Consider the following 16,220-nt stretch of genomic DNA (forward strand, 5'->3'; position numbering starts at 1 on the left):
CTAGTTGTTGGAGGTTTTACTTTAAACATAATCAGTGCGTATGCACCCCAAACAGGCTTGGATGAGGAAGTAAGAGGCGTTTTCAGGAGGATTTGGATGAGATGGTGTGTGGTATCCCGTATACCGAGAAACTTTTCATAGGAGGAGATTTCAACGGCCATATTGAAGCGACATCTGGGGGGTATGATAATGTGCATGGCGGCTTTGGTTTTGGAGATAGAAACGGAGGAGGAACGTCTTTGCTGGACTTTGCTAGAGCATTTGATTTGATGATAGCAAACTCAAGTTTTCCCAAGAAGAGGGTGCACTTGGTCACCTTCCGGAGTTCGGTGGCCGAGACTCAGATTGATTATTTACTCTGCAGGAAGTACGATAGAGGTCTTTGCACGTATTACAAGGTTATCCTGAGTGAGAACCTCTCGACCCTTCATAGGCTCATGGTCATGGACCTTGAGATCACGAGGAAGAAGAGGAAGAGGAGGAAGAGGGCGATGTATAGCCAACATAGGATCAAGTGGGGAGCCTTGACGGAAGCTAAAGCGCAGGAGTTGGTAGTCAAGCTGCTGACTATGGGGGCTTGGAGGAGTGGTGGGTCGCAAGAGCTATGTGGACCACGAGTGCGCAGTGCATTAAGAAAGCCGCAGGAGAGGTATTAGGGGTCTCAAAAAGTACTCTGGTAGTCACAAGGGAGACTGGTGGTGGAATGGAAAGGTGCAAGTAAAAGTGGAAACTAAGAAAGCGGCGTATCTGAAGCAAGTGCAAAGTGTAGACGAGGAGGAGAAGAGGGCGGATAAGGAGCAATATAAGTTGGCTAAGAAAGAGGCAAAGCTAGCAGTTACGATGGCCAAGACTGCTGCTTTTAATCGTTTGTATGAGGAACTCGAGGGCCGAGGTGGGGATAAGAGGTTGTTCAGGTTATCCAAGGCGCGAGAAATGAAGGTTCATGACTTGGACCAAGTGAAGTGCATCAAGGATGAAAAGGTAGAGTTTTGTTGGATGAGGGGCTTATCCGTTGGAGGTGGCAGACCTACTTCCATAGTCTCTTGAACGAGGAGGGGGACATGAGCATTGTACTGGGTGATTTGGAACTCTCCGAGAGTTGTTGTGACTTTTGGTATTATAGGCAGATTAGAGTTGATGAAGTTGAGGGGGCTATGCGTAAGATTAGCAGGGGAAAAGCGACCGGACCGGATGAAATCCCGGTGGAGTTTTGGAAGAGTGCGAGCAAGGCAGGTTTGGAGTGGCTCACTGGGTTATTTAGTGTCATTTTTAGAACAAAGAAGATGCCCGAAGAGTGGAAGTGGAGCACAATGATTCCTGTATACAAGAACAAGGGTGATATCCAAAATTGCAATAACTATCGGGGTATCAAGCTGCTTAGCCATACTATAGAAGTCTGGGAGAGAGTGGTAAAGCTAAGGCTGAGGAGGAGTGTGTCTATTTTCGAGAACCAGTTCGAGTTTATGCCGGGGCATTCGACTATAGAAGCCATCCACCTTGTTAGGAGATTGATGGAGCAATATAGGGAGAGGAAGAAGGACTTGCATATGGTGTTGATCGACTTAGAAAATGCGTACGATAAAGTTTCGAGGAAGGTTTTGTGGAGATATTTGGAGGCTAGAGGTGTACTTGTTGCCTATGTTAGGGTGATTAAGGACATGTATGATGAAGCAAACATTCGAGTGAGGACGGTGGGTGGGGACTCGGACCATTTACCAGTTATGATGGGGTTGCATCAGAGGTTGGCACTCACCCCTTTTTGTTTGTTCTGGCGATGGACATACTGATGCGCCACATCCAAGGGGAGGTGTTGTGGTGCATGCTATTTGCAGATGATATTGTATTGATTGACGAGACACGAGACGGTACGAACACCCGATTAGATGTATAGAGGCAGACCCTGGAGTCTAAAGGTTTCAAGTTGAGAAGGACCAAGACAGAATACTTAGAGTGTAAGTTCAGTGGCGAGACTCAAAGAGGGAAAAGGGGGTGAGGCTAGACTCACAGGTCATCCCTAGGAGAGGAAGTTTTAAGTACCTTGGGTCTGTTATTTAGGAGGATGTGAAGATCGATGAAGATGTCACACATCGTATTGGGGTGGGATGGATAAAATGGAGACTTGCTTCCGGTGTTGTGTGACAAGAAGGTGTCACTGAAACTTAAAGGTAAGTTCTACAGAGTGGTGGTCAGACCGACGAGGTTGTATGGGGCTGAGTGTTGGCCAGTCAAGATCGCTCATGTCCAGAAGATGAAGGTAGCAGAGATGAGGATGTTGAGATGGATGTGCGGGCACACCAGGTTAGATAGGATCAGAAATGAGATTATTCGCGACAAGGTGGGTGTGGCCCCTGTTGAGGACAAGATGCGGGAAGCGCGGCTTAGGTGGTTTGGTCATGTGAGGAGGAGCACAGACGCACCAGTGAGGAAGTGAGAGAGGTTGACATTGGAGGGCCTACGGAGAGGTAGAGGTAGGCCAAAGAAGAGGTGGGGAGAGGTGATTAGGCAAGACATGACGCAGCTTCAGCTGACCGAGGACATGAACCTTGATAGCAAGGTATGAAGGTCGAGGATTAGGATAGTAGATTAGGTAGTCTAGAGTGTTCATAACAGTAGTATTGGCACGCAGGCTCGCTTTCTGTTGGTAGTAGGTTTTTATGACTAACCATTATTTTCTTTCATTAGTGATCACCTTACTATCTTGTTGTTTTTATTCTGCTTTTTATGGCTTTTTGGTGTTGTCCCTTATCTATATTTTCATTAATGTAGTGCTTATACTTTCCTGAGACGAGGGTCTATTAGAAACAACATCTCTATCCTCACAAGGTAGGAGTAAGGTCCGCGTACACACTACCCTCCCCGAACCTCACGTTGTGGGATATTACTGGGTATGTTGTTGTCGTTGTCGTCGTCGTCTTAGAATGCCACATTTACTAGAAAATACAAAATTAAAAACCAGTTTATATGCGCAGTAACTTATCGTGTTCTTATCAGTGGCAGGCAGCCATGTATATATTCACCTTATGGATTATAATTATTTTCAGATTGCCAACTCACGCTTATTATAATCAATAATCGCTAGTTGACTTTGAAATAACTGTAATTTTAAAAATATTAATATTAATTTTTGAACTCTTTCTATATTTCAAATAAAATGAACCAGGTTAATAGATTTTTAACCAAAACAAAAACTATTCTCTCTGTGGACCTAACTCACTCTGATCTTTCACCTTCAAAATTAATGTCTAATAGCAGGAAATGGAGATAACTTTTACTTGCGAGGAGCTATGAATTTGTGGCTACATTTGCAAATTGAAAGATATTAGAGTACATAAGTGAATGTGTATGGACATTGTCCTGATAAGGTCATCAGTATAATATTGTCCACTTATTTATTATCTTCTCTATATTACCTCTAAAACCTACTAACAAACATAACCAACATATTCAGGGCAAGAAAAAACATTTACTACATTAACCAAGTCTTACTTCAAAAATGGAAATTTTGAAGGATAATTGCCATGTTCTTCTTGTAACATTTCCAGGACAAGGAAACATTAATCCATGCATTCAATTTTCCAAACGTTTAGTCAAATTAGGAGTGAATGTCACATTTTCCACAAGTCTAACAGCTTTCAATCGCATCACAAATCTTCCAACTATAGAAGGATTAACATTTGCTCCTTTCTCTGATGGTTTTGATGGCAACTTCAAAGGGTCTACGAATAACTTCCACGAGTTCAATAAATCGTTCAGGACTAATGGTTCTGAATTTGTGACCGATTTGGTCAAAACCAGGAAAAATCAGGGGAACCCCTTTAAACGTATTATTTACACGACCTTGACTGGTTGGGTTGGTTTACTAGCCAAGAGCATAAACGTTCCATCGACGTTTCTTTGGATTCAACCAGCCACAGTTTTGGATATTTACTACTATTTTTTCAACGGTTATGAGGATACTATCAAGAATTGTCCAAAGGATAAATTTTTAGAGCTTCATGGGCTGCCTTTGTTATCCCCTCGCGATTTGCCTTCATTTGTGTTTGCTGATTCAAATGATTGGACATTATTGTCAATGAAAGATCATGTCGAGTTGATTAATAGCGAGATAAACCAAAGGGTGCTTGTGAATACTTTTGATGCTTTAGAATCTGATGCTTTGAGTGTTTTAAAGAATGTGAATATGGTTGGAATTGGCCCTTTAATTCCTTCAGCTTTTCTTGATGGAAATGATAGTTCTGATACTTCATTTGGAGCTGATATGAGACAGGATTCAAGGGATTATATTGAGTGGTTGGATTCTAAGGCTAAAGAATCTGTAGTATATGTAGCATTTGGTAGCTATTCTATGATACCAAATCAACTTATGGAAGAGATTGCTCAAGGATTAGTATTGTGTAAAAGGCCTTTTTTGTGGGTAATTAGAGAGGGACTAAATGGTGAAAAACCATTTGAAAATTTGAGTTGCAAAGAGGAATTGGAAGAGTTAGGGAAAACTGTTCCTTGGTGTTCACAAGTGGAGGTTTTACAACATCCTTCTTTGGCTTGTTTCTTGACTCATTGTGGATGGAATTCGACTATTGAGAGCTTGACTTCGGGGGTGCCAGTTGTGGCATGTCCACTCTGGACCGATCAATTATGCAATGCGAAGCTTATTCAAGATGTTTGGAAGACGGGAGTCAGGGTAAACGCCAATAATGAAGGCGTTATTGAGAGGAATGAGTTCGAGAGGTGTATAGAGATTGTGGTAGGAGATGGGGAAAAAAGGGAAGAATTGACAAACAATGCTAAGAAGTGGAAGGAATTGGCTAAGGATGCTATGAAAGAAGATGGTTCTTCTAATGTCAATCTCAAGGCTTATGTTCATGAGGTTTTGCTTGGTGAATAAATCATTTGTAAGCTGAAAGAAAAAGGTAAGGCCAATGGATGCAGTTCGGTAGTCTTTTTCGTTCGAATTTAACTTATATACAGTAACAATGTAATTTTATTTTTAGTATTATTAGTGCATTTAATATGTTGCAGCCGAAACCTGCTTTAGTAACTAAAATCACATTATAATATAGCCTTAATACTCTCTATATGTAGTGAAACCAATTTTTTGGGAATAGGGTAAATAATATGTCATCTAACATGAATTTATTTTCTATTAGCGGCTTTAACTATAATCCTAGCTACCTCTAGATCTAAGAGTCATGGAAGGCGTAATTGAAATATGTAACTGGAATTAAATCGCATTGGTATAAAGAGCCGGAAAAGAAAAAGAAGAGAAAAAGTACCGGCGGTAGCATATCGACAAATATCATTATTGTTACGCCGACCACCAGGTCGTAAAAGTTCATTTATGAGATTGGATGTGCATGTATCTCAAACATTTAGTTCATGATACATGTTTGTAGCCAAACAAGTGAGAAACTCTCATCTGCCATACCTCAACTATCAAGTATTGAACTGATTTTTATAAATAAGTAATAGCGCAAGACATAGTAATAAGTTATAGTTCCTTAGTTGTAAGTCTAGCTTAATTTGATACTTGTGCAGATACGATATACCCTTCGAGCACAAAAAAGTACATCTCATTCAGTAATTTGCAATCCAAATTGATCTGTAGTCTGCTTTCTTTCTGTTCTATTACTGGTGTGCTTCTTTTTTTGATTTGGTGGTTTGGGGGGGAGGATTTCTGGTATGAAAAATTCCTGTATAAGATACTGAGTAACAATTATCAGATACAAAAATACACCACCAGAGTCAAAAGATACAGCAAGAGACCGACGAAATATTTATTTTATAAGCACTATGTATCAACACGAAGAAGGGAGTCTTGGGTAACTAGTAAAGTTGTTGTCATGTGACCAGCAGGTAACGGGTTCGACCGTGGAAATAATGCAGGGTAAGGTTGCGTACAATAAACGCTTGTGGTCCGACCCTTCCCCGAACTCCGCGCGAGAGCTTAAAGCACAAGGCTGCCCTTGATGTATGATGTATCAACATGATACCAGCAACATAAGACAAAATTTCCCATACTACAACACAAGTCCCTACTGAAATCATATCACATTCAAAATCTCTCTTTAGTCGAGTAGAAGTTAAAGAAAAGACACTACAATCTCTACAAGTCAATTTTCATCATGCAGAAATGTGAATAACAGAAAATGCTCTTTTCTTTTTCTTAAATTGGGCTACCACCGCCAAACATGGGCCAAGCCCAAACGACTAGGACCAATTGGGTTGTGTAGCCTTATGGGAGAATAAGGAAAATGACATTGTATAGCCGTTGTAAAAATAATAATCGAAAAAATATATTAAATTTGTATATTTTTTGTATATATATACATTATGTATGTTATATACAAAATATATATAAATTTTATATATTTTTTCGACCATCAAATATAAATAGTTTTTAACGCGGACTAAAGCGATAATACCCCATGGAATAATTCAAAGGAAGGCACATAAGTTCTGCAAACTTTCCAAACTTCACTTTTTGGATCAAAGTCAATATAAGATGTAAATATATATGGGCCGGTCTGTGACCCACGTAAGGCTGCCTAACTATTTTAAGGCCCATTAATAATGGGTTGCCAACCTAGCCGATCAAACGCCAAGGCCCGCGTGGGCTAGGCTAGGGGGGTTTGGCGGCCCATATTGACAGCTCTAGTTATAGAGTAGTTACATTCTTGGTTAATTCTCCATTCCTTTTAGTTATTTTATATAAGAGAAATTTTCAGAAACCACTATTGTTTAATGGCTATTAACTTTCTATAGCTAACATATACATAATTACTTCCTATAGCTATTATTCAGTTGTTACGGTAGTTTATTCGATATATTCGCGCTACTGTAATCATGAATACAGTAGCAAAAATTACCTAAAAACATAGGAGTCCAGTTGTAAGCGGATATATTTAGATATATTCGCGCCATGTATTCATGAATACAGTAACGACAATCACCTTAAAAATAGGTTTGTCCAACTGTCTAATAACGGAAAGAGGATCAATTAATATGATACACTCCTAAAATAACTCAACACAATCAATTCTACATAAATTTCGATGATATTGTTCTGTATTCTGTGTATTCACGCGACTATATTTATAAATACAATAAGGTAAAAATACAGGAATTATAGATGTTTAATTATGTATTTTATGTATTCGCGCGAATGCATTTATAAATACAGTGAGGTAATCTACCTAAAAAACAGTGATTGCGGGTGTTTAATAACGGAAAGCGCAATATTGAATTGTATTCGGTTTTATTATATTAAATTAAGTTGTATTCAAACAACAAAAAAATCAAGAAAATAGGGTGTATACCGTTCTATTCAATTTGATTGTATACATTATATTTAATTCACATATATTCACTATTATACATTGTATTCAATTTACCGTATTCAATTGGATTATATTCAAACAAACAAAAAAACACAAAACACAATGATATTCAGCTGTATTTAAAAAATACAGATCTTGGGAATACCTAAATACAATCAAAAAATAATATATTTATACAAAATATATTTGAGTGTATTTGTACAGAATACAATATATTTGTATCATTGAATGTGACTAAAAAGCAAAGAAGAGAAGAAAGTTTCATGATTCTAGATGAGAAGGTTGTATTCCATGCTTCTCTTGTGCCAAAGCATGGCCTTCCTGTTCACCTTCTACCTCATGGAAATTAGCAATCATGTTCAGTGATTCTAGTATTCGGCCAGATTAGAAGGAGGTATTTGCTCGAAGAGAGAGAAGGAAGAGAGAGAGAGAGAGAGAGAGAGAGAGAGAGAGAGAGAGAGAGAGAGAGAGAGATTGAAAAAAAATTTGCTGAGATTTTGAGAGAGAATCGTATGTTAACCGAAAGAAAGAGAGAGAAAACATAAATAGCGTATTTCACACCTTAACGGTCAAGTATACCACAAATACCTATTTTGCTACAAAATATAAAAGGTAGCTATATAAAATAATATTTTAAAATAATTTTGATTTATAATAAATATGATGTATACCTTTGCTATAGGAGGTAAAATTTCCTTTATATAATTATGTTTGTACTGATGTGCAAAAACAATTACTCCATAGGTCCCAACGTACTTGGTACCATTCAAATTTCGAGAGTTGAATTTTTTAATTTTGACTATGCTTTCGAACATGAAATCTTTTAGTTTTTTTTTGAAATAAAATTTATACATTTAAAAATTACACATAAAGTATTATATATCATAACTGAGAATTTAATATATTAAAAAGACATAAACAATCAAAGAAAAACTCGTTCAAATTTCAAAATTCAAATAAATTGAGATAGAGAGAATAAAAATAGCCTGATACACAAATCATTCCAAGTTCAAAGAGTCAATCTGCTTAGGTGTCTCCATTAAAGCCGCCAATAAGATAACACTTATTGATCAAAGAATTAAAAGCCGCCGTTTTATAATAATATATCTATTATCTCATGACATGTCAGTATGTCACTACTTAAAATGGCAAGTGGAACACTACCAGTGAATACAAATATAGGGATATTTTTATATTTAAAAAATTTTAAAAGCCTATATATAGGGTCTTTCATCAAGCAAGAAAATGCACTCACACAATTAGCTCCTCCTCCTCTTATTCTTCTTACCATAATCATAAGATAGTTGAAAGTGTGTTAACATGGCTAAGATGTGCCTATCTCACAAGCTTGCTTTCTCTTTTGGCCTTCTCCTTGTAGTATTGGCTGGTAGGTTACTTGATCATCCATTAGTTTCTTTGTTAAAAAATATATAATCTTTACAAAAATAGTCAGTCGAATTCATTATTTACTTTTCGTTAGCCGATATACATAAATTATACACTGATTATACATGGATGCATGGGTGGATGCACGTTTAATGAAGTGGTGGCACGCGACACTGCTTCATCGATTTTTTTTTTTTACTATATATATTAATATCGTAAGGACACAGATAAAGAAGGAAAAAATGACACCACTTGACATAAATTATTTCTTGGTACGTCAGTTATGTGCTTGATTTTGCTTTTAGATGTCAAAGGTTCGAACCTCAACTAACACATTTTTTTTTTTTGCAAATATTTAAGAGAGCCCTTATGGTTAAAAATTGTGATTGAATTAGAATTGAACTCAGGACCTTTTCTAACTAAAGACTCAACAAAATCAATAGAATAAGGCTATTTCTTGTGCAATAATTAAAGTTATTATTCTCGTTCTTATATAAATTTCGATACCGCTTATAAAAATTCCTACGTACGCCCCTGTACAGATGTATACATATGGATTATATATATACATTTCGTCGACTATTTTTAGTTTAAGCAGTTGGATGGACAATTAACAATTTGATTTTTACATGTTATGCAGTTCATTCAAACATTCAAGTGATGGCTATGCGAGTCCTACCTTTAGAGATACAGATGATTGAGCAGTTTCTAATCCCAGATCTTACCTCATTAAAAGGCAGATGTTTCTCCCCTTGCAAATCTAGTGCAGAATGCAATGTACAGAAAATGTGTTCACAATGTCGAAAGAGTATGCGTTGGAGGTCGTCTAAGAGTTGCATGGCTCCAAATTAACCCAATTTGAATCAATCTCATATGATATTTTCTATGTTCCTTTTTTGCCTACTTGATCCTTCTGAGAGCTGAGTTTCTATCGGAAATAATCTTTCTATCGATACAAGGCAGGATTAAGGTCTGCGTACACACTACCCTTCTCAGACCCCATTTGTAGAAAAACACTGGGTATGTTTTTCTTGTTATTGTTGTTGTTACTTGCACCTTCTAAGAGCCGATGGTCTATCGAAAATAGTCTTTCTATCTGCACAAGATAGGAATAAAGTCTGTGTATACACTACCCTCCCCAGGCTTCACTTGTAAAAATAAATTGTGTATGTTGTTGTTGTTACTTGCTCCTTCTAAGCTTTGTGTCACTTGTAAAATTAAAGTTACTATCTTTATTCTGAATAAATAAATGTGTGTTAAGGTGTTACCATATTAATATTTTGTGATGATCTTATCATATGTATGACTATGTATGTTATTTGTATTTCCTTTCCTTTATTTTTCCTTTATTTCTTATTGAATTCTGTTTCATTAATTATTTCTTGCTGGATTCTATTCTTTCATTCATTTTAAATAGAACAAACTTATTTTTATTTCTCACTCGGTATCTAATACTCACGTTAAAAATGTACAGGGTAAAGTATGTCCATATTAAATGATCGCATGAGAAAGTGATATGTGGAGCTGAAGACAGAAGACAGTCGGGTCCGAATGCAACGATCTCGTTTGTTATCGGAGAGAATGACATTCATAAAGGAGAAATAAATGCATGCCACCCCAGTTACATTTAGTGGAGAATATTTTAAAGCATTAAGTATATGATCCGTTACAGAGAATATGACATTCACTGCCTACCGTTACACATTCTTCAATGGCCTTCATAATTGTCATTAAAGTAGGGCTTGATCCTAGTACCTTGTTCCCTAGGTGCAACTATAAATAGTGAGTTCTACAATCATTGTAAGGGACACGAATTTTCTGACAAACATATACTATACTATGTTCAAAGCTCAATATAATTTTACCTTCTTGCTTATTTATATTGTTATTACTGCCTCCGGAAGCTCTGCTCCTGGAACTACGATTTCTGTCATTTTATCTCAACTTTAAGGCTAAATCTTATATTTTTGTCTAATTTATTTATCATTAGGATCAAATCGATTCACTTGTCTATAAACCATATATAAATTCAATTGTATTATTTTACGGGTAAACAGTTTGGCGCCCACCGTGGAACTTAGACAGTTGTGTAATTGAGTTGATCCTTACATCTATTACTAACTCATTTGATTATTTCTTCTTAGCAAAAATCATAGAAAATGGCAGATAACAGTGTCTACATCGTGCATAACATTAAGGCCCAAGGAAATTAGACCCAGCACGAAGATTCAATCTATGATACCTGCAACGAGGGGGACGAGGCCACGTCGGTCCATGGCGGACAATATCCGCGACATGTTTGAGAGGCGACTCCTAATGATGCTGAAGACGAGCACGTCGTTGAAACAGTAAGGATCTTGAGAGAGCAACAAAAGGCCATTATAGGCCATCTCACACAACAGAATTAGGTCATGACGGAGTTGAATCATGCGTTGTCAGGTGCTTCCAACAACGCAAGTGGACGAGGTCCAGTTCCTCCCGGTGCTCCCGCAAATCAAACAACGTAGAGGGTCGACAACAATACCCCGAGGAGCGAGGTCGGTTTCGATGGGGCCAGGGGGAACGGTAGCGATTCTGGTAACAACAACGAGAGTAATCCCTTTAAAATCGAACTCATGCGGTTTATGAGAAAAATAAATGCTCGAATGGATCAAAATCCGAACACACCACCAGTGTTGAAAGGACCAGACTCAAAGAAGTATACCCAGTTGCCGTTCAAACCAAGAACGACACTAGAGTTGATCCCGAAGTGGGTCAAAATGCCAGACGTGCCGAAGTATGATGGATCCTCAGGAGCACATCACCAAATATACAATGGCGGTGAAGGGGAACGATTTAGCTCCCCAAGAGATTGAGTCAGTCTTACTGAAGAAATTCAGGGAGACCCTTACAAAGGGAGACCTGCCATGGTATTCACTTTTGCCTGAGAACTCCATAGACTCCTTTGAGATGCTCGCGGACTCTTTCATCAAGGCCCATGCCGGGGCTAGGAAGATACAGGCCCGAAAGGCAGACATATTCAGGATTACACAAGGAGAGTCTGAATTGCGGCTTGAGTTTGTGACCAGATTCCAAAAGGAAAGGATGTTGCTACCGGTCGTACCAGACGAATGGGCAGCTGAAGCATTCACTAAAGGTCTGAATCCAATAAGTTCATACGCTTCTCGGAAATTGAAAAAAGTTTGCTCGAGTTCCAGGCAACAACATGGGGGGATGTTCACAACCGGTACGAATCAAAGATAAGAATTGAGGATGATCAGCTCGGTTTCCCGACATCAACCAAGTGTCGGGACCGGGAAAAGAATAAAGAAAAGTCAAAAGGTGATTTCGACGCAGATCGACGGTCTTCAAGAGGTCGGTTTTTGCCCTATGAAAGGGCCGAAGGATGCGGTAAAGGTTTTCGGTCAGCGGATAGATTCGAAATCGAAAGAAGAGCTGATCGCGGACGGAATAACAGGTCATTGCAGGATAAGGAGATATCAGGTTCATCCTACCCCAGGCTTTCCGAATACAACTTCAACGTCAGTGTAGTGGAGCTGGTATTGGCTATGAGGAATATTAAGGAAGCACGATTCCCAAAGTTGATAAGATCTGATCGCAGTTTGAGGGATCCTAACTTGTGGTGCTATTATCAAGGGACCAACGGCCACCGGACAGGGGACTGCCGATATCTACGCGAGAAAGTGGCGACATTACTAAAAAAATAACTATCTTACAGAATTCTTGATCGATCAGGCCAAAGATAATTATGGCCGCAATAGGGATAAAGCGGAGCCTTCGAAAGCAGGAGAAGATCCCCCACACTTGATGATCAACTAATTTTCAGGGAGAGGGGCGAGAGTGATATTTTCGGCGGCAAAAAAAAGAAGTTGTCACTAACCCACAGTAAGAGACTCCAGGAAATCGCTGAGGATGACACTACTTTCACAGTGGAAGACGCAGATGGGATACTGCTGCCGTACAATGATGCATTGGTAATCTCTTTAAATGTCTTAGATTTTAAAATTAAACGTATTTTGGTGGACCCCGGAAGTTCAGCCAATATTATCCAGTGGAGAGTGTTGGAGCAAGCCAAGCTCACCGGAAGTATCATTCCGGCCACAAAACTCCTTGTCGGGTTCAACCTAGCGAGCGTGAAAATTCGAGGAGAGATCCTGCTACTAACAAATGTCGAGGGGGTGATGAAGACGACCTTTTTTGAGGTAGTGGACGGCGATATGGGTTATAACATTATCCTAGCGAGACCATGGTTGCACGAAATAAAGGTTGAGCTGTCAACAAATCATCAATTGCTGAAATTACCAACTCCTAAGGGAATTAAATAAATAAGAGGTGACCAACCGGCAGCAAGGGGGATGAATGTAATCTCAGTTTCCAGTAGCAAAAGGAAGGAGCATGCAGCATAGTAATTACAGGAACTGACGCATGCTTCCGAGCAGAGCGAAGTCAACTAGGGGGAGCAGTCGTCGGAATCCTATCAGTTACCAAGATACTTCCAGGTACCAGAAGAAACGGAACAACAAAATCCACAGTGGAAGAATTTGAACAAGTCGCATTGTTCAAAAAGTTCTTGGAGAGTAAGTTCCACTTGGGGACAAGACTAAAACCCGAGCTCAGGTCTGGATTTATTGAATTTCTTAAATTTAATGATGACTGTTTTGCATGGCCATATGCGGATATGACAGGTATCCCACCAGAAGTGGTCGTTCACAAACTAAGCCTCGATCCCAACATCCATCCGGTAAGACAGAAAAAATATCCTATTGTCGAGGTTAGAAACAAACTCGTCAAAGAAAAGGTAACTTGTTTGATTGATATCGGTTCAATTCGAGAGTTAAAGTATCTAGACCGGTTAGCTAACATAGTAGTAGTTCCAAAGAAGAATAATAAATTTTGCATGTGGGTAGACTATAAGGATTTAAATAAGACATGTCCAAAGGACTCATTCCCATTGCTAAACATTGATCAAATAATTGATGCGACGGCCGGGCATGAGTTAATGAGTTTTCTCGATGCTTACTCCAGGTATAACCAAATCAAGATGAACCCGGAGGATTAGGAAAAAACTTCGTTCGTAAAGAATTTTGGCATATATTGTTATAATGTGATGCCTTTCGGGCTAAAGAACGCCAGAGCCACTTATCAACAGCTCGTAAACAAAATGTTTGAGAAATAAATAGGGAAAACTATGGAGGTTTACATAGATGATATGTTGGTTAAGTCCTTGAACGCATGTGATCATCTTAAAAACTTGCAAGAAAACTTTGACATCTTAATGAAGCATAACATGAAGCTTAATCCCGAGAAGTGTGCAGTCGGGGCCAACTCCGGTAAGTTACTGGGATTCCTGGTGTCGCAAAAAGGGATCAAGGTTAACCCCGATAAAATTAAAGCTATCGAATACATCTTGGACCAGCTATCAAGCGTGAAAGAGGTTCAAAGATTAACAGAGAGACTGGCCGCTTTGAGCAGGTTTATTTCCCGGTCTTCGGAGAAATGCCATCATTTCTTTTCACTACTCAAAAAGAAGAAGAACTTCGAATGGACTCCGGAATGTCAGCAAGCTTTGAAGGATTTGAAAAGGTATTTGTCAAGACCTACACTAATGTCAAAATCGGAGGAAGACAAACATTTATTGATCTACTTAGCAGTCTTAGAGGTAGCGGTAAGTGTCGTTTTAGTCCATGAGGACGAAGGTACGCAATCTCCTATCTATTATGTTAGTAAAATTTTAACGGGAATAGAAACTCGCTACCCACATCTGGAAAAAATGGCCTTAGCCATCGTAGTCGCCGCTCGAAAGCTAAGGCCTTATTTTCAATGTCACTCGATAGCCGTGGTGACCACTTTTTCCTTGCGGAATATTCTTCACAAATCTGAACTTTCAGGTAGGCTAGCCAAATGGGCCATCGAAATGAGTGAATTTGATATAGAGTATAAACCTAGGACTATGATTAAGTCGCAAGTTTTGGCCGACTTTGTGGCTGATTTCAGTCCAAGTCTGTTACCTTTGGCTACCAAAGGAGCAGTGATGGTGTCGGAATCGGCATCGAGAGTTTGGACCTTGCTCACGGATGGAGCTTCCAATGTGAAGGGGTCCGGGCTCGGCACAGTCCCTTGGGAGAAACCCTAAGGTAGGCCATAAGAATGGTTCCTCGAACTAATAATGAAGCAGAGTATGAAGCTTTGATTGCAGGTCTCATGCCCCGGCCTTGGGGAGCGCGACTGGCGCTCAACCGAGATACCCCGGTCAAGCAAGCCTACTTGATGCCTTCTATCCAACCTTACCCATGAACAACATAAAATCAATAACAAGAGATATACATTAGAAGAGTAAAGTGCTCCACATTCTTTTCCCATTATTCAAAAAAGATTCATTTATGATTTCCAAAATATTACTGGTTTATAGATATGATAAAAAATATGTTTGCCAAATACCAACACTTCTAGTTTAATTCCCAACACCAAACACTACCCACAACTTATCTAGGGAGCCTCTAAGTACAACAGAAGAGTATTATGGAAGTGTCAGTGACAAGGCCCCAATTATACCTCAAAACATAAAGTGAAACGTCAAATGACATGAAGCCCGGAACAGAGTAGGGCTCACCAAAATCTACTGAATAGAGAGTAACTGCTATCGAGGATCAAAACTGCTCGTTGATGAACCACATGCCCCCGTCAAAAGGGACGTTAGTACATGTGGAATAGTACTAGTATGTAAAGTTAAATGTCCTCTTTCGAAATAGAACGCTAATATAAGAAGGGGAAACACCATGGAAGTAACAAGTAACAATCAATGATATCCAAATGTCAAGTTATAACGTAATAATTTTCGAAGTACGAAATAATATTATTATTTTTGGTTGGGAGATCATTAGCACTGATATACCACCGTATTTTTAGCACGGAGTTTGGTCACGGCCCGACCGGCTAGGCCATCTCACCCAAAGACATCCAATCACAAGCACACTCTCAATAACAATCTCACCACCATTTGAGGGACATGGCGTCCGATCACGACCCGATCGGCTAGGCCGTCTCACCACAATATCGTGTGGATCGACATCAACCTTCGCTAGCAATTATCTCATCCCAATTAAGGGGAATAATTTCAATCACATCAATCTCATCCTAAATAAGGGGAATAATCACAATCCACTCCTAGACCGACATGTGTAGTTTCAGGTGTGGGCCGTTATAACCCACCCTTCCTTGGTTCGCTAATGATACTCCCAAAAATATTTTTGCTTTGCATACAAAGGAAATAGAAATACAAATACATACACCTCATAACCTTTCAACATTTATATAGTTTTATTAGTACTTTCAATAATTCACAACATCATTATTTCCTTGGCTCTATTGGCCATACGTATGATTCTTCTTTCATGGCACGATGGAAGTATTTCATATTCCACGCTTTTATTTCTCTACTTTCAATGATCATCAACATAAACATCAACATATAGAACATTCTTGAAATCACCACTTTAG

General features: G+C 39.0%; 1 protein-coding gene across 3 annotated transcripts; it reads left to right on the forward strand.

Annotated features, from left to right (window-relative positions):
* The first annotated feature begins 3,405 nt into the window (after window positions 1-3,405).
* LOC104087673 (UDP-glycosyltransferase 75C1-like) lies at window positions 3,406-10,599 on the forward strand. Of its 3 annotated transcripts, XR_011412790.1 has the most exons (3): window positions 3,406-4,910; window positions 9,364-9,743; window positions 10,198-10,599. XR_011412790.1 is itself a non-coding variant. In XM_070191866.1 (2 exons), exon 1 carries the CDS (start codon window positions 3,494-3,496, stop codon window positions 4,883-4,885), a length of 1,392 nt encoding a protein of 463 aa, XP_070047967.1. In that variant the 5' UTR covers window positions 3,406-3,493; the 3' UTR covers window positions 4,886-4,910; window positions 9,364-9,999. The 3 variants fall into 3 exon arrangements, 1 of the variants encoding a protein (XP_070047967.1); XM_070191866.1 differs by lacking the exon at window positions 10,198-10,599 and having other exon boundaries at window positions 9,364-9,999; XR_684333.4 differs by lacking the exons at window positions 3,406-4,910; window positions 10,198-10,599 and adding an exon at window positions 8,536-8,724 and having other exon boundaries at window positions 9,364-9,999.
* The last annotated feature ends 5,621 nt before the right edge of the window (window positions 10,600-16,220 follow it).

The sequence above is a fragment of the Nicotiana tomentosiformis genome, chromosome 12, assembly GCF_000390325.3.
Source record: "Nicotiana tomentosiformis chromosome 12, ASM39032v3, whole genome shotgun sequence".
Classification (NCBI taxonomy): Eukaryota; Viridiplantae; Streptophyta; class Magnoliopsida; order Solanales; family Solanaceae; genus Nicotiana; species Nicotiana tomentosiformis.

What these genes read in the sequence shown, in the direction of transcription:
- LOC104087673 (XM_070191866.1), top strand. Translation starts at nt 3,494, where the DNA reads ATGGAAATTTTGAAGGATAATTGCCATGTTCTTCTTGTAACATTTCCA.